The sequence below is a fragment of the Falco punctatus genome, assembly GCF_963210335.1.
Source record: "Falco punctatus genome assembly, chromosome: 3".
Classification (NCBI taxonomy): Eukaryota; Metazoa; Chordata; class Aves; order Falconiformes; family Falconidae; genus Falco; species Falco punctatus.
The window spans coordinates 61,722,365-61,736,433 of record NC_137582.1 but is presented as its reverse complement, the minus strand read 5'-3'; the positions used below and the strand labels follow the sequence as shown (position 1 = coordinate 61,736,433).

The 14,069-nt window shown below is 39.5% G+C and overlaps 1 protein-coding gene across 15 annotated transcripts in view; it reads left to right on the top strand.

The window, feature by feature from the left end:
• The window catches only part of PIEZO2 (piezo type mechanosensitive ion channel component 2), a 314,755-nt gene that overhangs the window by 238,613 nt on the left and 62,073 nt on the right, over positions 1-14,069 (top strand). For all 15 annotated transcript variants that reach the window (XM_080379006.1, XM_080379005.1, XM_080379004.1 and 12 more), the window contains 7 exons: positions 932-1,092; positions 2,043-2,219; positions 2,399-2,524; positions 4,620-4,820; positions 6,565-6,769; positions 6,913-7,014; positions 7,476-7,641. In XM_080379006.1, the coding sequence (XP_080235132.1) occupies positions 932-1,092; positions 2,043-2,219; positions 2,399-2,524; positions 4,620-4,820; positions 6,565-6,769; positions 6,913-7,014; positions 7,476-7,641 (1,138 nt within the window). The remainder of the gene's footprint in view (positions 1-931; positions 1,093-2,042; positions 2,220-2,398; positions 2,525-4,619; positions 4,821-6,564; positions 6,770-6,912; positions 7,015-7,475; positions 7,642-14,069) is intronic.

Sequence of the window (14,069 nt, the reverse complement as noted above, 5' to 3'; positions counted from 1 at the left end):
CATTTTTATTCAGATTTTCTAAGTTGTGATCAGAAAAAGAGCAGAAGAGAGAGGAAAAAAAAAAAAAGAATTTGGTTGTCAGGTATTCCAAAAGTCTGCTTTTTCACACAAATGTACATGTGTTCTTCACACAAATATGAACAGAATAAACATCTTGGTTTACTTTATATAAAAAATAACCAGTTAAGTTGAAATAAGATAAGTACATACAGAAGTTGCATTTTTACCAGCTTAGACAGTGATGTGTTTCAGTGTCACTTGCAAATGTTTCCATCTCTGATGTTAACTGTAATGTTCTCACAGCATGAAAATCCTTCCTGATCTCCAAAGTGCATCTGAAACCCCTAATGCAGTGTGAGGACTTTATACTAATATATACCAGCCTGGTGAAACAGTTTTATAGCCAGTCCACAAGCAAAGACAGTGCTTGGAGAGCACTGTTCAGCATATGTGTTATCATATATAGTCATATGTAATAGAAGTTGCCACATGCTTGCTCTCTGGGGTATTGTTTGGGAAGATGGCTTTTTTAGAAAACTACTATCTGCGATGGGAATGCTTTCACCCAACTTCAGGATCTTAACTTGCTAAAGCTCCCTTTTCAACCGAGAGAAATATTCAACTGGGCTACAGCTTGCCTGGCCTGTTTAAGATGTCTGTCCTGGGATGGTGCAAACCACACTCTAGGAAGGTGTGCTGTTTGCAAAGCGGTTTAGGTAACTCTGGCATATGAAGATACCTACAGTCAGAAGGGAGAGCACCACAGCTAGGTGGGTCTCAGCCCTATTTGCCATACCTTTAGCCTCCTCTTTGTATTACACTAAAGCCTAGAAGAGAAGTAGAAAGCTCATTGTTGTCTAGCGGAGCATTCCTTTTTACAGAGACCTTCTGTTTTTCTCCTCCCAATGGTTCTGATTGAACATCTTTGCAGACTTAAGGAACAAGTGGCATCTGGTGATTGACCGCCTTACAGTGCTGTTTTTGAAATTCCTGGAGTATTTTCATAAGATGCAAGTCTTTGTGTGGTGGCTGTTGGAGCTGCATATCATCAAAATCGTTTCCTCTTACATCATCTGGGTCACAGTGAAAGAGGCAAGTAAACACCCACTGTCACCCATGGCGGGGACTTGTCAGTGTCTGCTGCGCAGTGGCACACCCAAATGTGGGGAGGTGCCTTCCTCATGTCAGACTTCACTGCAAGTGTGGGATCCAGCTGCGCTTGTCAGCTGCTGGGGACCTGCCTTGACATCTTCTTCCACAGTGGTTTTCTGTCTGCCTAGACATGCTCAGCCCTACCCTTTTCTCCGGATATTAAGTTTTATTAGTCTAATTCTGTGGACTCAAGAGCCATAATCCCTCCCCTGCTCAAGCTTGCTGTGGGCATCATCCAGGAATGGAGGTTGGGAAGGAACATCTGGGAAAATTACTTTAGCTGGGTCTGGTGCTGAAGAAACTGGAATGTGGAAATAAGAAAAAGGGTGCAACACCTTTAGCTGTGCCTTTGGTGTGGGCAGCGTGAGTTCTCTACCTGACATAGCCATTCCTTGAACAGGGCTAGTAGGACAGAATTCGCTAAAGACCAAAATAAAAAATCCTTTTTCCTCACTTTTTTTTTTTTTTTTTTTGCGGGGGGTTGAAGATCAAGAGGATGAGGGTGGGTTCCACAGACATATGGATCTGTAACATCTCTTCTTTGCTCCATGTGTACTAAAGCAGTAGAACCAGGATGTGGTCCTTTATTTCATGTCTGTTTGTAGGGTGGGTGTGCAGTTGTGTGGGTCTAATATTCTTAATATTATTATTATGTAGGAGATAAAGTTCTTCCTAAACCAACTATTAAGTTTTTCCTTCTTCACTTTCCACTTTGTGTCTGTGTTATTGTGAATATTGTAAATTTTTTTCAGTATTTTTCTCACAGTTTCTCTATGTCCCTTTCTTTTGATTTTTTTTTTTTTTTTTTTTTTAATTACTGTGGAAAAGGTCAGACTTTCTCAGTTGTCCTGTTACTCCATGTAATTTCCATACTGTTTTTGTGTTTTCAGGTGTCTCTGTTTAACTTTGTGTTTTTAATTGCCTGGGCTCTTGCTTTGCCATATGCTCAGTTTCGCCCATTGGCATCAAGTATCTGCACTGTTTGGACATGTGTGATTATTGTCTGCAAAATGTTGTACCAGCTCACATCTATTGATCCCAGCACTTTTTCCAGTAACTGTACATTGGTGAGTACAAGTGCATATTAAACAGGTTTGACTGCTGCCTTCTTCAGTGAAGAAGAGCAAAAGGAAGCATATCAAGTACTGAAAACTACAGTTCACCTGATGTATTGTTGTTGATTATTGTATCCTCCCCAAGCAGCCTTAAACTCATTTTTTTGTAAACTGTTGCATTTTCTTTTTAGCCAGGAGAGAATGAAACTAAGGTCAATTTAGAAGAACTCAAAACCTCAGTCCTCTACAGCGGGCCAGTTGATCCTGCAGAGTGGGTTGGATTGAGGAAGTCTTATCCACTGCTTGTGTATTTAAGGGTAACTTGTTTAATTATCAGTCTTGAGATATTTTCTTATTTGTGATGAAAATAGCAATGTCTTTGAAATAAATCATCCGCCACACAGAAAAATGTAATTCAAGCCATTGATAGTAGGGAAGTACAGAGAGGAAGAGACAGCAGAAAGCCAGGTCTGTTACACAGGACATTTGCAGAAGGGTTTCAGTACCAATTAAGATAATCCGCATGTCGAAGTATGGCTTTCTGACTATATCATCGTGTTAAAAGCACTCTAAGAAATGTGATATTTGAGAACTCGAAGTAATTAAGACGTACATAGCTTTCAGGTACCAAATGACTGATGGGTCTCGTTAGAGTAATTGCCTTGAATGACAGTATATGCTATAAGCAGTTAATTTTTTTAAGTGCTTATTCCTCAGTAACTACTTAGAAAATATAGTGAGTTAAGGGAATAAATCATTCAGGTGCTAGTAAATGGATGTCTTTTGGTTTTCTTCTTGGTTTTGGTTGATGCCTGTGAGCAGTATTTTATTATTCCTGTCTTCATTAAAAAAACCTACTTACAATAAAAATGTGCCAAGTCCCTGAGCAGACCTTGAACGTCTCTTCTTCATTTAAAGAATCTCCAAAATTTTGTATCCACAGTTTAAGGCTGTCAGAAATAGTTGACTGAACAGCAAGTTTTGATCTAACTGGATTTATTCCTCATTTCTTCCCTCAGAGCTTGCCTCTGTGTGCTTTGGTTGTGTCGGGAGCACCTGCCGGGCTCTGGCAGTCAACGTATTGGGCCCTGGTAGTTCCTCTGCCACTCACTCACATAACCATGCCCCCCCCCCCCCCAGTTAAGAATACAGGCGGGGAAGAGCAATTACTGACCTAAGAAGTTCTTCTGCATGGAGAGTGAAGTTGTCTAGTGCTTGGTGCTAGGCTTGGTGCTAGGAGCTTTACAGCTATAAACAGATACCACTTCAGGATTAGAATTCTAGATTTAGATTATTTAGATTAGAATTAGATTATTTTTCTTTGGTTTTCATCGAGTTAACAAATAAAATGTTTGTTTCGCATAGACGAACTCAGTTCAGTGCTAGACTTGAAGGTCCCAAGCTTCAAGTCTTGGTGTATTTCTGTTATGCCGCTTTAATAACAGACTTTCAAAATGTCTGCAGTGTTGAACTGGGGAGCCTGCCTGTGATGGATTCTGTAAAACTCCCCAGAAAGAATAGGAATTCCAGCAACAACAAGCAAAAATAACTTCTTGTCAAAAAAAAAAAAAAAAAAAAAAAAAACAAACAAACAAAAAACACAAAAACAACCAAACAAAACCACAACCAAACTGGAACATAAAAAAACCCCAGCGGTACTTGTGTCAGGATATTCTTGTCCCAAATATTTCTTAACGTACAGAGATATAGATACTGCCTCTTCACCATCACTTATGACTTCCTTGAGTGACTTTCTCTGACCTGGTCTTTTTAACCAATTTTTGGAGTTGGTTAATACCTCTCTTCTGTGGAGCATAGGGCAGATCTCCCTCCTGAGAGAAAAAACTCACTTCAGAGCTGCTAAAGACTGCATCCTAGTCAATCTGGCTTTGGGACAGAAGGAGCTGTGTCTGAGTGAAGACTGGCAGGTGGACTGTTCATTTAAGAGTATCCAGAATATATTTGCACTATCCAGCATCCTTGCAGTTTTAGGAAGTTAGTGCTTGCCAGCTGCACCCCTGCAGATGACTTTGTGTATGCTTCTGTCCTCTATCTCCTGCAAAGCAAAGCATGTTGTCTTAAGAGAAGCTATGAAACGGAGGGCATATGGATGGGTCAGTGCATTTGCCCTCCCATTGCTTTCCACAACTAGTGTTCATTATAGTACCTTTTGATGAATGTCTTCAATTGTATCTTCTAAATGTACGTTTCATTGAAATCCCAGAAGTGGTAGGAACCTTACTTTGTTTCAATGGTAGTAGCTGGGAATAGGTGCCAATGCATCCTTGAGTGCGGAAGCACTCAGTGGTAACATCCATTTTGGTATTCATGGGTTCATGCTTATTGGACAAATTTATAGCTTCTTATGGTTGTGATTTTTGTTTAATATTCTTCTGATTGTGTCTCCCATAGAATAACTTACTGATGCTGGCTATTCTGGCTTTTGAAGTTACAATCTACCGTCATCAAGAGTACTACAGATGTCGAAATAACCTTACCGCACCTGTGACTAAAACCATTTTCCATGATATTACAAGAGCACATCTGGATGATGGGCTGGTAAACTGTGTCAAGTATTTCATAAACTATTTCTTCTACAAGTTTGGTTTGGAGGTATATCGCTATATATCAATTTTCTTTAGACTATCATTCCAAACCTTTTGATTGTGTTGTTGTTGAACATTAGCTTGAACTGTGTTTGACAGCTGGATGCTTCTTAGTCATTGCTCATGTTAGACCTTGCCACAGTAATGGGTTTTGCTAGTAGTGGTTTTCCTCTTACTTTTCGCTGAAAAGGGATAAGAGATGGGACAAGGGACAGAATTGAGGCATACCTTCTCATGCACACACACACAGGGAATCATGGACTGCAGGAGCAGAAGGTGGCAGGGGCTAGCAGGCCATTGTTTCTAAACATTTCTAAGCTTCTTTTGCCTCTGGCAGCACAGATGCATCCTTCTTCTTTATATTTGTTACTATAGCTATTAGCAGTCTGCAGGAGCAAGAGCTTCAGCAAAGGTTATTGCTGCTTTGTGCCACCAGTGTAAGACAAAGTTCTTTCTCCAGTACACAAAACTACACAGAGGATTAGGAGAAGCAGGTACAAAGGAGTGAAGGGATTTTTCTGAAGATCCATGATGTATCTTAAATACCTGGTAGGTGTCTTGTTTAGTAGAAGATCTGCTTGTCTGTTTGCAAGCAGAGTGGCCCACTGCTGGGCTTTAGGCTGAACTAATGTGTTCCTTCTGTCTGCTTCACCCAATCCAGCAGCAAAACATCAGAACTGAACCTGCCTTGAAGACATGCTATCACTGAGGAAGTGCTGGGAAAAAAAAATAAAGAAAAATATCTCATCTTTGTTCCCTTACCTCGTCTGTTCGCAGACACATGAAATGTACTTTCAAAAATGTTTGCAGAAATAGTGACTTTCACAAATTTCTATGGCTATCTGAGGAAGGCAACTCCTAAGCAAACGCATCCCAAGTCTAATCATAATGATGCACTTGACCTATCTATTAAACACTACCACCCCTTGCTACTGATCAACAGAGTAAACTGTTCACAGCCAGTCTGAGGATTAAGAATGAGTGAAAATTAAAATTAATCAGCGAGCTATTTCCTTCAGGAAATAAATTTAACCTCATCCTAATCTAAGGAGAGAGAAAATCAAAATAGTGAAGCATGCTGAACAAATGAATCACTATGAATTATTCACTAAGTTTGAAAACATGCTTCATGGCACTGAGTGAAGGAAGGGACTACTCTAAGTGGAGCCAGAGAACAGAAATGGTCTGGGATGCAGAGCCTTTAGAATGGAGAACTAAAGCTGCTTTACAGGAATTGGCTGAATTTGTCTATAACCAATAGAAGTTGTATGGTTCTAAATCCCTTTTCTCTTTGTCTGGTTCTCACATGAGGATACACTTCAGTTGTTGCTGTTATTAATAGTTCCTCTTCTTTTTCACATCTGCAAGTGCTATCAAAATATATGGATGTGTAATACGTGCTTTGCTTGGCAGCAATTAAACCTTTCGCATACAGGCTACTGTGACAACATTCTTTCCATTCTGTATCTTTAGATATCACATAATGGAAACCTGCTTTAGTGCTGTATTCACTATATTCACTGTATTCAGCTGCCATTCATAGAAGAGTATAAAAAATTTGTGGTGTTGGAGTGGGGTGGGGGAGGTTGCTGTTGGAGAGTTACAAACTGTTTTGGTGTGTTGGTTTGCACAGGGTTCCTGCTGTCAGTCCCAGCATATGTCCAAGCATTCTGTCAGGATCCAGAATAGTTTATCATTGCTGCATTGACTAGCCATCAGGTTGCAAATGTTACGTTTCTTTACTTTTCCAGACCTGTTTTCTTCTATCAGTGAATGTAATTGGTCAACGAATGGATTTTTATGCCATGATTCATGCCTTCTGGCTGATTGCTGTACTGTATCGACGTAGAAGAAAAGCTATTGCAGAGATCTGGCCAAAATACTGCTGTTTTCTGGCATGCATCATTACATTCCAGTACTTCCTTTGCATTGGCATCCCACCTGCTCCTTGTAAAGGTAAGGACACTTACCCTCTATGGACAATTACTACTGCTTGGTTTTACAGAAGAGTGGTGGCAAATTGGTAAATACTCAGAAGAAAAGGATGAAGTAATTGTTATAAAGTACTGATTGCATTTTTGCCTGCCTTTGTCACGCAGACTATCCATGGAGAAGTGGTAATGCCAACTTCAACTCCAACATCATAAAGTGGTTATACTTTCCAGACTTCATTGTGAGACCAAACCCTGTCTTCCTTGTCTGTAAGTATTTTAGCACATAATTGTGAAGTGTTTACATGTCCTTTGCTTAAAGCATCTGTACAGTGTAATTTGAAGCCAGCCTTTTATTTACTCTTCAGTAGTAAGTTGACATAGTATGTAAGAAATTGAATACTAAGTGTGGCTTTGTATGCAGCAGAAAAATTCAAAGAATTGGTAATTTCTGCATGTTTTTTTCCATATAGCTTTTCAGTGAAGTGGCATCGAAAAGTATGATTTTTCCCCTCCTTTTCTAATTTATTTATCAGTAAAAATCATAGAAGATGACAGATAAATAAACTAAAACCAATACATTTCAAATTGGTGATAAAAGAGAGTAGCACAGTCTTGGAGGTTCAAAGCGTGGATAAACAATCTAGTAGCTACATTATAATACATTACCACAACTCCCTACACCTAAGTTAATGACTGAATTTTTCCTTGCAACTACTGCTTTCTCCTAGATGATTTCATGTTGCTGCTGTGTGCGTCCTTACAAAGGCAGACATTTGAGGATGAAAATAAAGCTGCAGTACGAATCATGGCTGGAGACAATGTGGAGATTTGCATGAATCTTGATGCAGCATCTTTTAGCCAGCATAATCCTGTTCCTGACTTCATTCACTGCCGGTAAGAACTGAATCTTAAACACTTGGAAAATATAGTGCTTCCGTTTTGTAAAGTCCTCTGGTCTGAAATGAAAACTCTCACAGCTTCCAGTTTTACTTGGAATTTATATTCATGTATGATCCCATCTCCTGACATGTTTTACTGCTGTATGAGACAGAAGATAGCTTCTAGGTGATCAGCTTCTGGTTTAGAAAAGGGCAGATGAAAACAAGTCTTCCTAACACTGCTGATTAAGTGCTCCCCAGAGGGATGTTCAGAGATAAATTTGCCTGAAAACACGTATTCCCTCCAAGAATGTCCTGTGGGACAGTGTTTATGGTAGACTTCAGCACTCTGATGGCTTCCCCAAAACACAGGCATGTTAGCAAGTATCCATTCTAGTCTGAACTTGCCCATGTATACGTTTAATTCCACAAAGTCATCACTCATGTCCTGCTGAGTTGTTGTCTAAGTACAATCAAAATAATACTCTAGTATAAGAGACTGTCCTTTGTGCTATATCATCCAGGCATAAGAACCTTGAAAGTGTCTTGGAAAGACAGCTGCGGTGTCTTCCTGTTTCTCAACATTGGATGTAGGGTTGTTCGAGAAGGTGCCTAATATAAATAGGGAGCAGAGCCTGAGAGAGTCTGTTCTGGATAGCCTTCAAACAATAGGACCATTCCTATGTGATCATTTCTGCAAGCACAGATTAGCTCAGCTCTTCTGGATTGTGCTGGGCATATTCTTAATCAAAGTTGTGTCTGAAAGTTTGATGCAGTAGTACAAGAATAAGAAGAGTAAGATTTCTTAGCTAATTGTGTTTGTCAGACTAGGTGTTTGTAAATGCATGTTACCAACGGATGTCTGAGTGTGAAAGGAATTAAAAAAAAAATCAACTAATGTCTAGCAAAATCTTCCTTTTGCTGATAAACTTTTATTTCTTTTACCAGAGAAGTGGTATCACCTGAAGCCCTTCTTAAGATCTTTAAGCTGATCCTGTTTCTGTTGAAAATGGTGGCCAAATCTATCTTGAAATAGCTTTGAAGAGGAGACCACGGACATACATTCAACTCATTTGTTCAGAGATTTATAGTCAGTTCTGGGTGAAGGGTGAACAGTTCTCCCCCTTGAGTATTTCCAGTCTGCACGGTGGACCCAGTGCTCTAGATTCAGTAACATAGGCAGAGAGAAGTCACAGTCTCGCCATCGCAAAATGCTCCATTAAATGGGCTTGCTTTCCAAAAGACATCTGCCAAATAGGGCTTGGCTGAGAGGAATGTGTAGTGCGGATTTTCCAGGTTTGTTTCTTACCACTTTAGTGGTGTCCATCTTAGCAAAAGCTAAGACGGCAGTTGCATCAGGCACACTGGTGTGATTGGTCACTGGCAAAGACTATCACTGGTGAAATGGTTGCTGGCAGAAAGAAATCGAATTTTGGTCCTTTAGAGACCAGAAAAAAAATCATTGTGAAAAAACTCATTAATGATGAGAATGTATTTTAAGGATGTCTTCAGAAGGGAAAAAGAGGCAAGAAAATCACTGCTTTTTAAACAGCCTCTTTTGGCATCTTTTCAAAGGTCCCTGGAATCTGGTAGGTATTTCTGTCATCTCTGGAAGGTATTCCGAAATGACCAATCATGAAAAATTTGAGGCACAGAGGATGTTCTTTGAAGATTTTGGATCGGAATCAGCATCAGGTTTATAATGGAAAGCGAAGTCCAAGCTGGACTGGCCTGCGGCCTCTCCACAATCCTGCGGGTTAAGTTCTCTGTTTTGGTTCATATGCATGGTGTGCATTAGCTTGAAGTCATTGGTGGCATCACATCCATTCAAACACGCTGCTTGGTATGTGCTGACAAAGTAGACCTGTGTATGGATGGTTAATGATATGCAAGCATTTAATTGGGAGTTTGCAACTTGTATTAAGCAGTAAGTAATATTACTTACTGGTGGAGAGTACAAAAAAAAAAAGCAGAAAATCAAAGAATGCCATTAACAGTAGTGAGCTGAACAAATAAATTGTGATCACTTTATACTTGTTCCAGCTAATTTCAGAAATCTGTGTGGCTGTTTCATGTGATAGTTTTATGTTGTGTGAATAAGAAGCAGAATGAAAAGAACAAGGCAGAGAAAGAAACAGAACAGGGACATTTTTGTTTGAAAAATCCATCAAATGAATAGAAAACCCATTAATTTCAGGGACAGAGGAAATTCCTGTTTATGATAGCCTTTCTTGTAGATGCTTGGGCAGGTAAGCTGTAACTTTATATTTTTTTGCTGTTTGTAGTGTTAGCTTCCTGAATCTGTAATGGGAACATACTTGTAGAGCAGTGTGTATTTGTATAAACAGACCTTCCTTAAGTACAAACTGCATAATAGATCTTGTGTTCTCGATGGTATCTTTCCTTTCTTTGAGCTCTTAAGCATCTTTTTCAATGCTTTCATTACAATACAGTTTTTCCCAGGCTTTAGATTATGTTATTTTTGAGAGGTTGCACTGCACATATGCCATCTTGAATGCCTAATTTGCTTAAAGAAGCACCAGAGAATGGCTGACAGTCTCTTAAAGTGACTGAATCTTTTATTAGGGATTATCAATCTTTAAAAAGAAGAACTTTCAAGCTCTGGAGAATCCAGCTATGATATACCTCAGAAGAAAATATATTTATCTGGCTTCCGTCCAAGACAATTTGGAACTGAAAGGGCTTTGTCTAAAGACATTTCTTGCACTTTGCCACAGAAGTTTCAGAATACTCTGACTGTTTAGTAACATGGACAAGAATTTGGTTCAAAGCTTATCCAAGCAAGTGAAATGAAAAGTGGCATTTTTCCAGGAGTCAGTCAGAAAGAGCCAAACAAATAAGTGAAGACAACCTGGTTATGAATAAATTACAAAGCATAAAAAGAATTAGTGCTTAGTATTCATGTGTTTTCTGAGAAGACCAATGTGTATTTACTGCCATGTAACAGAAGTGGCAGTTGCAGACTGAAGCACCGTTTCTGAAGTATCTCTTCCCTTGAGAAGATGCTATTTGGTCACTTTTCCAGTAGGCATGGGTAAAAGGCTTTTAACTGCAATATAAACAGTGGCAGAAAAAGAACATATTTCCAAATGCTTAATTTCCTTCTCTCTGGAGAAATATTTGAGCTCAACAATGATAAATACAGTCTAAGGGAGAGATTTCCTGAAATTTTCCTGTCTTTCCACCCTCAGATTTCTCAGGGGATATGTGCTTGACCCCAAGGGAGAGCACAACCAAAGGACTTTGAAACAGAAATAAAAATTAAGAATAGAAGTTGGAGCTTTTAAAATGAAACAGGATTTAATGTGACTTCACTGAGGATAATCCTTTCCCACAGTCTCTAATGCTGGAAAATTCTCATTTCAGTTCCCAAGCAGTTTGCAGACGTTCTTCTAGACACTGGCAGGAAAAAAAAAAAAAAGGGATTGTAATCTACTTTTTTCCTCTTAAGAGCAGAAACAATGTTAACAACCAGTCATTGAACTGTCCCCTTTAATACCTGAACCCTGGGAACCATTACCAGGTGAGTCAGATGAAGTCTTTCAAAGGCAGCTGTAATGCCTTTCTTGGAACTACACTTCTTCTAACTTAGGTTAGTGAGAGAGGATCTGCAAATCATCATTACAGGCTTCCTGTCATATTTTTTGTATGAAGCAGATAAACATTTTGTCGCTAATAAAATGAACCCCAACAAATAACACAGCTGTGGATTTGGGAATGTTTAAAGCAGATGGAAGCATGAAGAAAAAACCTCACTGGTAAGAGTGAGAGTAAGAGGGTATCAGTCCTGAGAGAGGGCTTGACAAAAATAGTGGGGACTGAGACCTATAGGATCCACAACACTAAATGTGAAGACATCCATTGAAATAAGAGAGCAAATTTTCAGAATGTTTGATGTCACTAATTGGCAAAGGGAAAATCAATGAAACTGCTTTCTGAAAGCTGAAATGGAGCTACAGGGAAAGGCTTTGGGGATGGATGCTTGATGAGAAATTAGCAATGTTAGGATTAGAGGTCACACAGGCTGCTAAAAATGTAAGGGATAGGAGACAGGGAAGACAGGAAAGAAAGAAGAAATCTGGGTAGTAGGGGTAGCTTACAGAATGAATATATGTAGCGATAATATGGCTGGAGGAGAGGGAGAGGGTAGTCACCAGAAGAGCACTGTGGGAAGAGCCTTGGTGTTATATGGGGGTGTGTAGCCACACTCAAAGCAAAACAGGTGGCTGATAAGGGAAGGCAATGAGGCTACATAACGGCAGCCCCTCCAGCATGAAGAAACATTGAGCTATACTGGTCTGTGCAACAGCACAATAGGCTCCTCACCAGTGTGTAAGCAGAAGTGTGTTTTTCCTGAAACTTCAAAGTGCTGTCTGAGGACAAACATCTTTCCTCAAAGGGGCTGTTGGCTGCAGCATCAGCACCTCTTGGTGCCTGCAGGCAGAGGTCTGGGCAATAGACTGGCCACAGCCAAACACAGCGTTGAGCTCGCTGGGAAAACAACTACAGATAAAGCAATCCTTTTGCAACAGGCTGGATGGTATTACAGTTAAAAATTAATTCCTGTGGAAATAAAATATCGACGCAATCATGATAAGACTAATAAAGCTTTAGTAAATGAAAGCAGAGTATTTGATGGGAGAGCCATCTTGAGGTCACAGTAGCTTTGATGGATGGGTGGAATGAACTTCAGGCTTTGTTTTCCTTGGTTTTGAGCAAAGAGATACAGTAATTTTTTCCAAAATGTTATCCAGAGTTGTATCAGTGGGTTCTGCTAATGACACAGTTGGCAAATCAACATTTTTTTACTTTTCATTAATCTTTCAGGTTTCTTCTGGATAGTTTCTAATTCAGAGGTTATTTTACTACTGACAGCCATAGTTTGATGCTCTTGGTACGCTGGCATAGTGACTAGTCTTCCTCAGATGTGTGGCTGTATTCCTGACCTCCAGCTACATGCTCCCACCTGTATCACACCAGCAGTGAGCTGGCTCATAGGCTGAATGGACAGAAAAGTATTTCTTTCTTCTGTCCTCCACCCAGTTATATAAGCTTTTGCAAATTTGCTTCTTGAAACCAGTTCAAAGAGCCAAAGCCAAAGAAGGGGCTGGGATGCAGAGCTGAGGGGATTTCCCCTTAGGAAGCATCTGCTCAGATTTCCTAGGTGTATTGTCAGATTACACATTTAGCCTCTCTTCTCTGTGACTGGATGTAGATGTAAAGAGCACTCAGAAGACGAGGTTTGGAAGGTTTATGTGGCATTAAACTAATGATCTATGTGGTCTTCAGTGAAAGCGTGAAATTATAGTATATGCTATTCCAAGACTAAGCATTTTTTTCTGTCTGTGAAGAAGTTTTCAAACAGAGGGTAAGCACCCTTCTGGGTTTGTGTAGTGTCTTTTTAGCTGTTGAGATGTCTGTGCATCAGCCTCCCACTTTGCATTATAATCTCCAGAGCAAGGAACTTAAACTCCTCACTTGGTAACTTTCTGGGATTTGGGGCAGAATTTAAAGATCTGCATCTGAGAATGTGTCAAGTGATTTGAGAGGCAATACATAGGGAAGTCCTCCACCAAGACACATCTTCATTCCTGCTCTCACAGCACTTAACCTACCTATATCATTATAAAAAATGAAAACTGGGGAAATGCATGACTCCACGCTGTAACAGACAGGGATTTTTGGCATACCGCAACTGAAAGAAGTGTGATTTCAGAAATCTTTTTATCTACTTGAAACTAATAGAGTATAGTTCTGTCCATTGTGTTCAATGTGGCATTATTGTTGGGCCAGCACAAAGGTACCTGGAATGGTTGGTCGTATTCATTGATTAGCTGTGCCCTGGATTACTGTTCAAACACCATTTTGTAACATGTCCACTCCAAGGTGAATTCTTGGGAGCCATTTTTATGGTTGGGCTTGCTTGTAGTTGCATATTTATAAAAATCAGAATTATTTTAATCTCTAAGAACTACATTGTCACTTAAAAATTTTGTATTGCCTCCTGCCTTTTGAGAAGTTTTTCTTTACATCCTGTTTTGTTGTTCATTTGGAGATGTCCAGTGCTATTAAATTTAATGTCTATTTTGAAAATGAGAAGAACAGATGTATTTAATATTTTAAACGACTGCTAAAATGTAGCAAATATTTAACATAGTGAAAAAATAGCTAAATTTATTCTCTTCCTTTTCATATTCTCTCTCATTTCTGGAAGTTTTAATCTGAGAGTGATATCTGCTGTTGGACTGTGACTCCACCAAGTGCCATGCACCTATGCAGGAAAGTTCAGATCCAGCTAGTTCCAGTTGTCTTTAAGAGTCAGAGTCCATTTTTATTGATGACTATTAAGATATTGATGGGGTTTGATCAATTCAATTCTATTCTGGGTTTTTCTCAAAAGATGCTGATGCATTTTGTTGATAG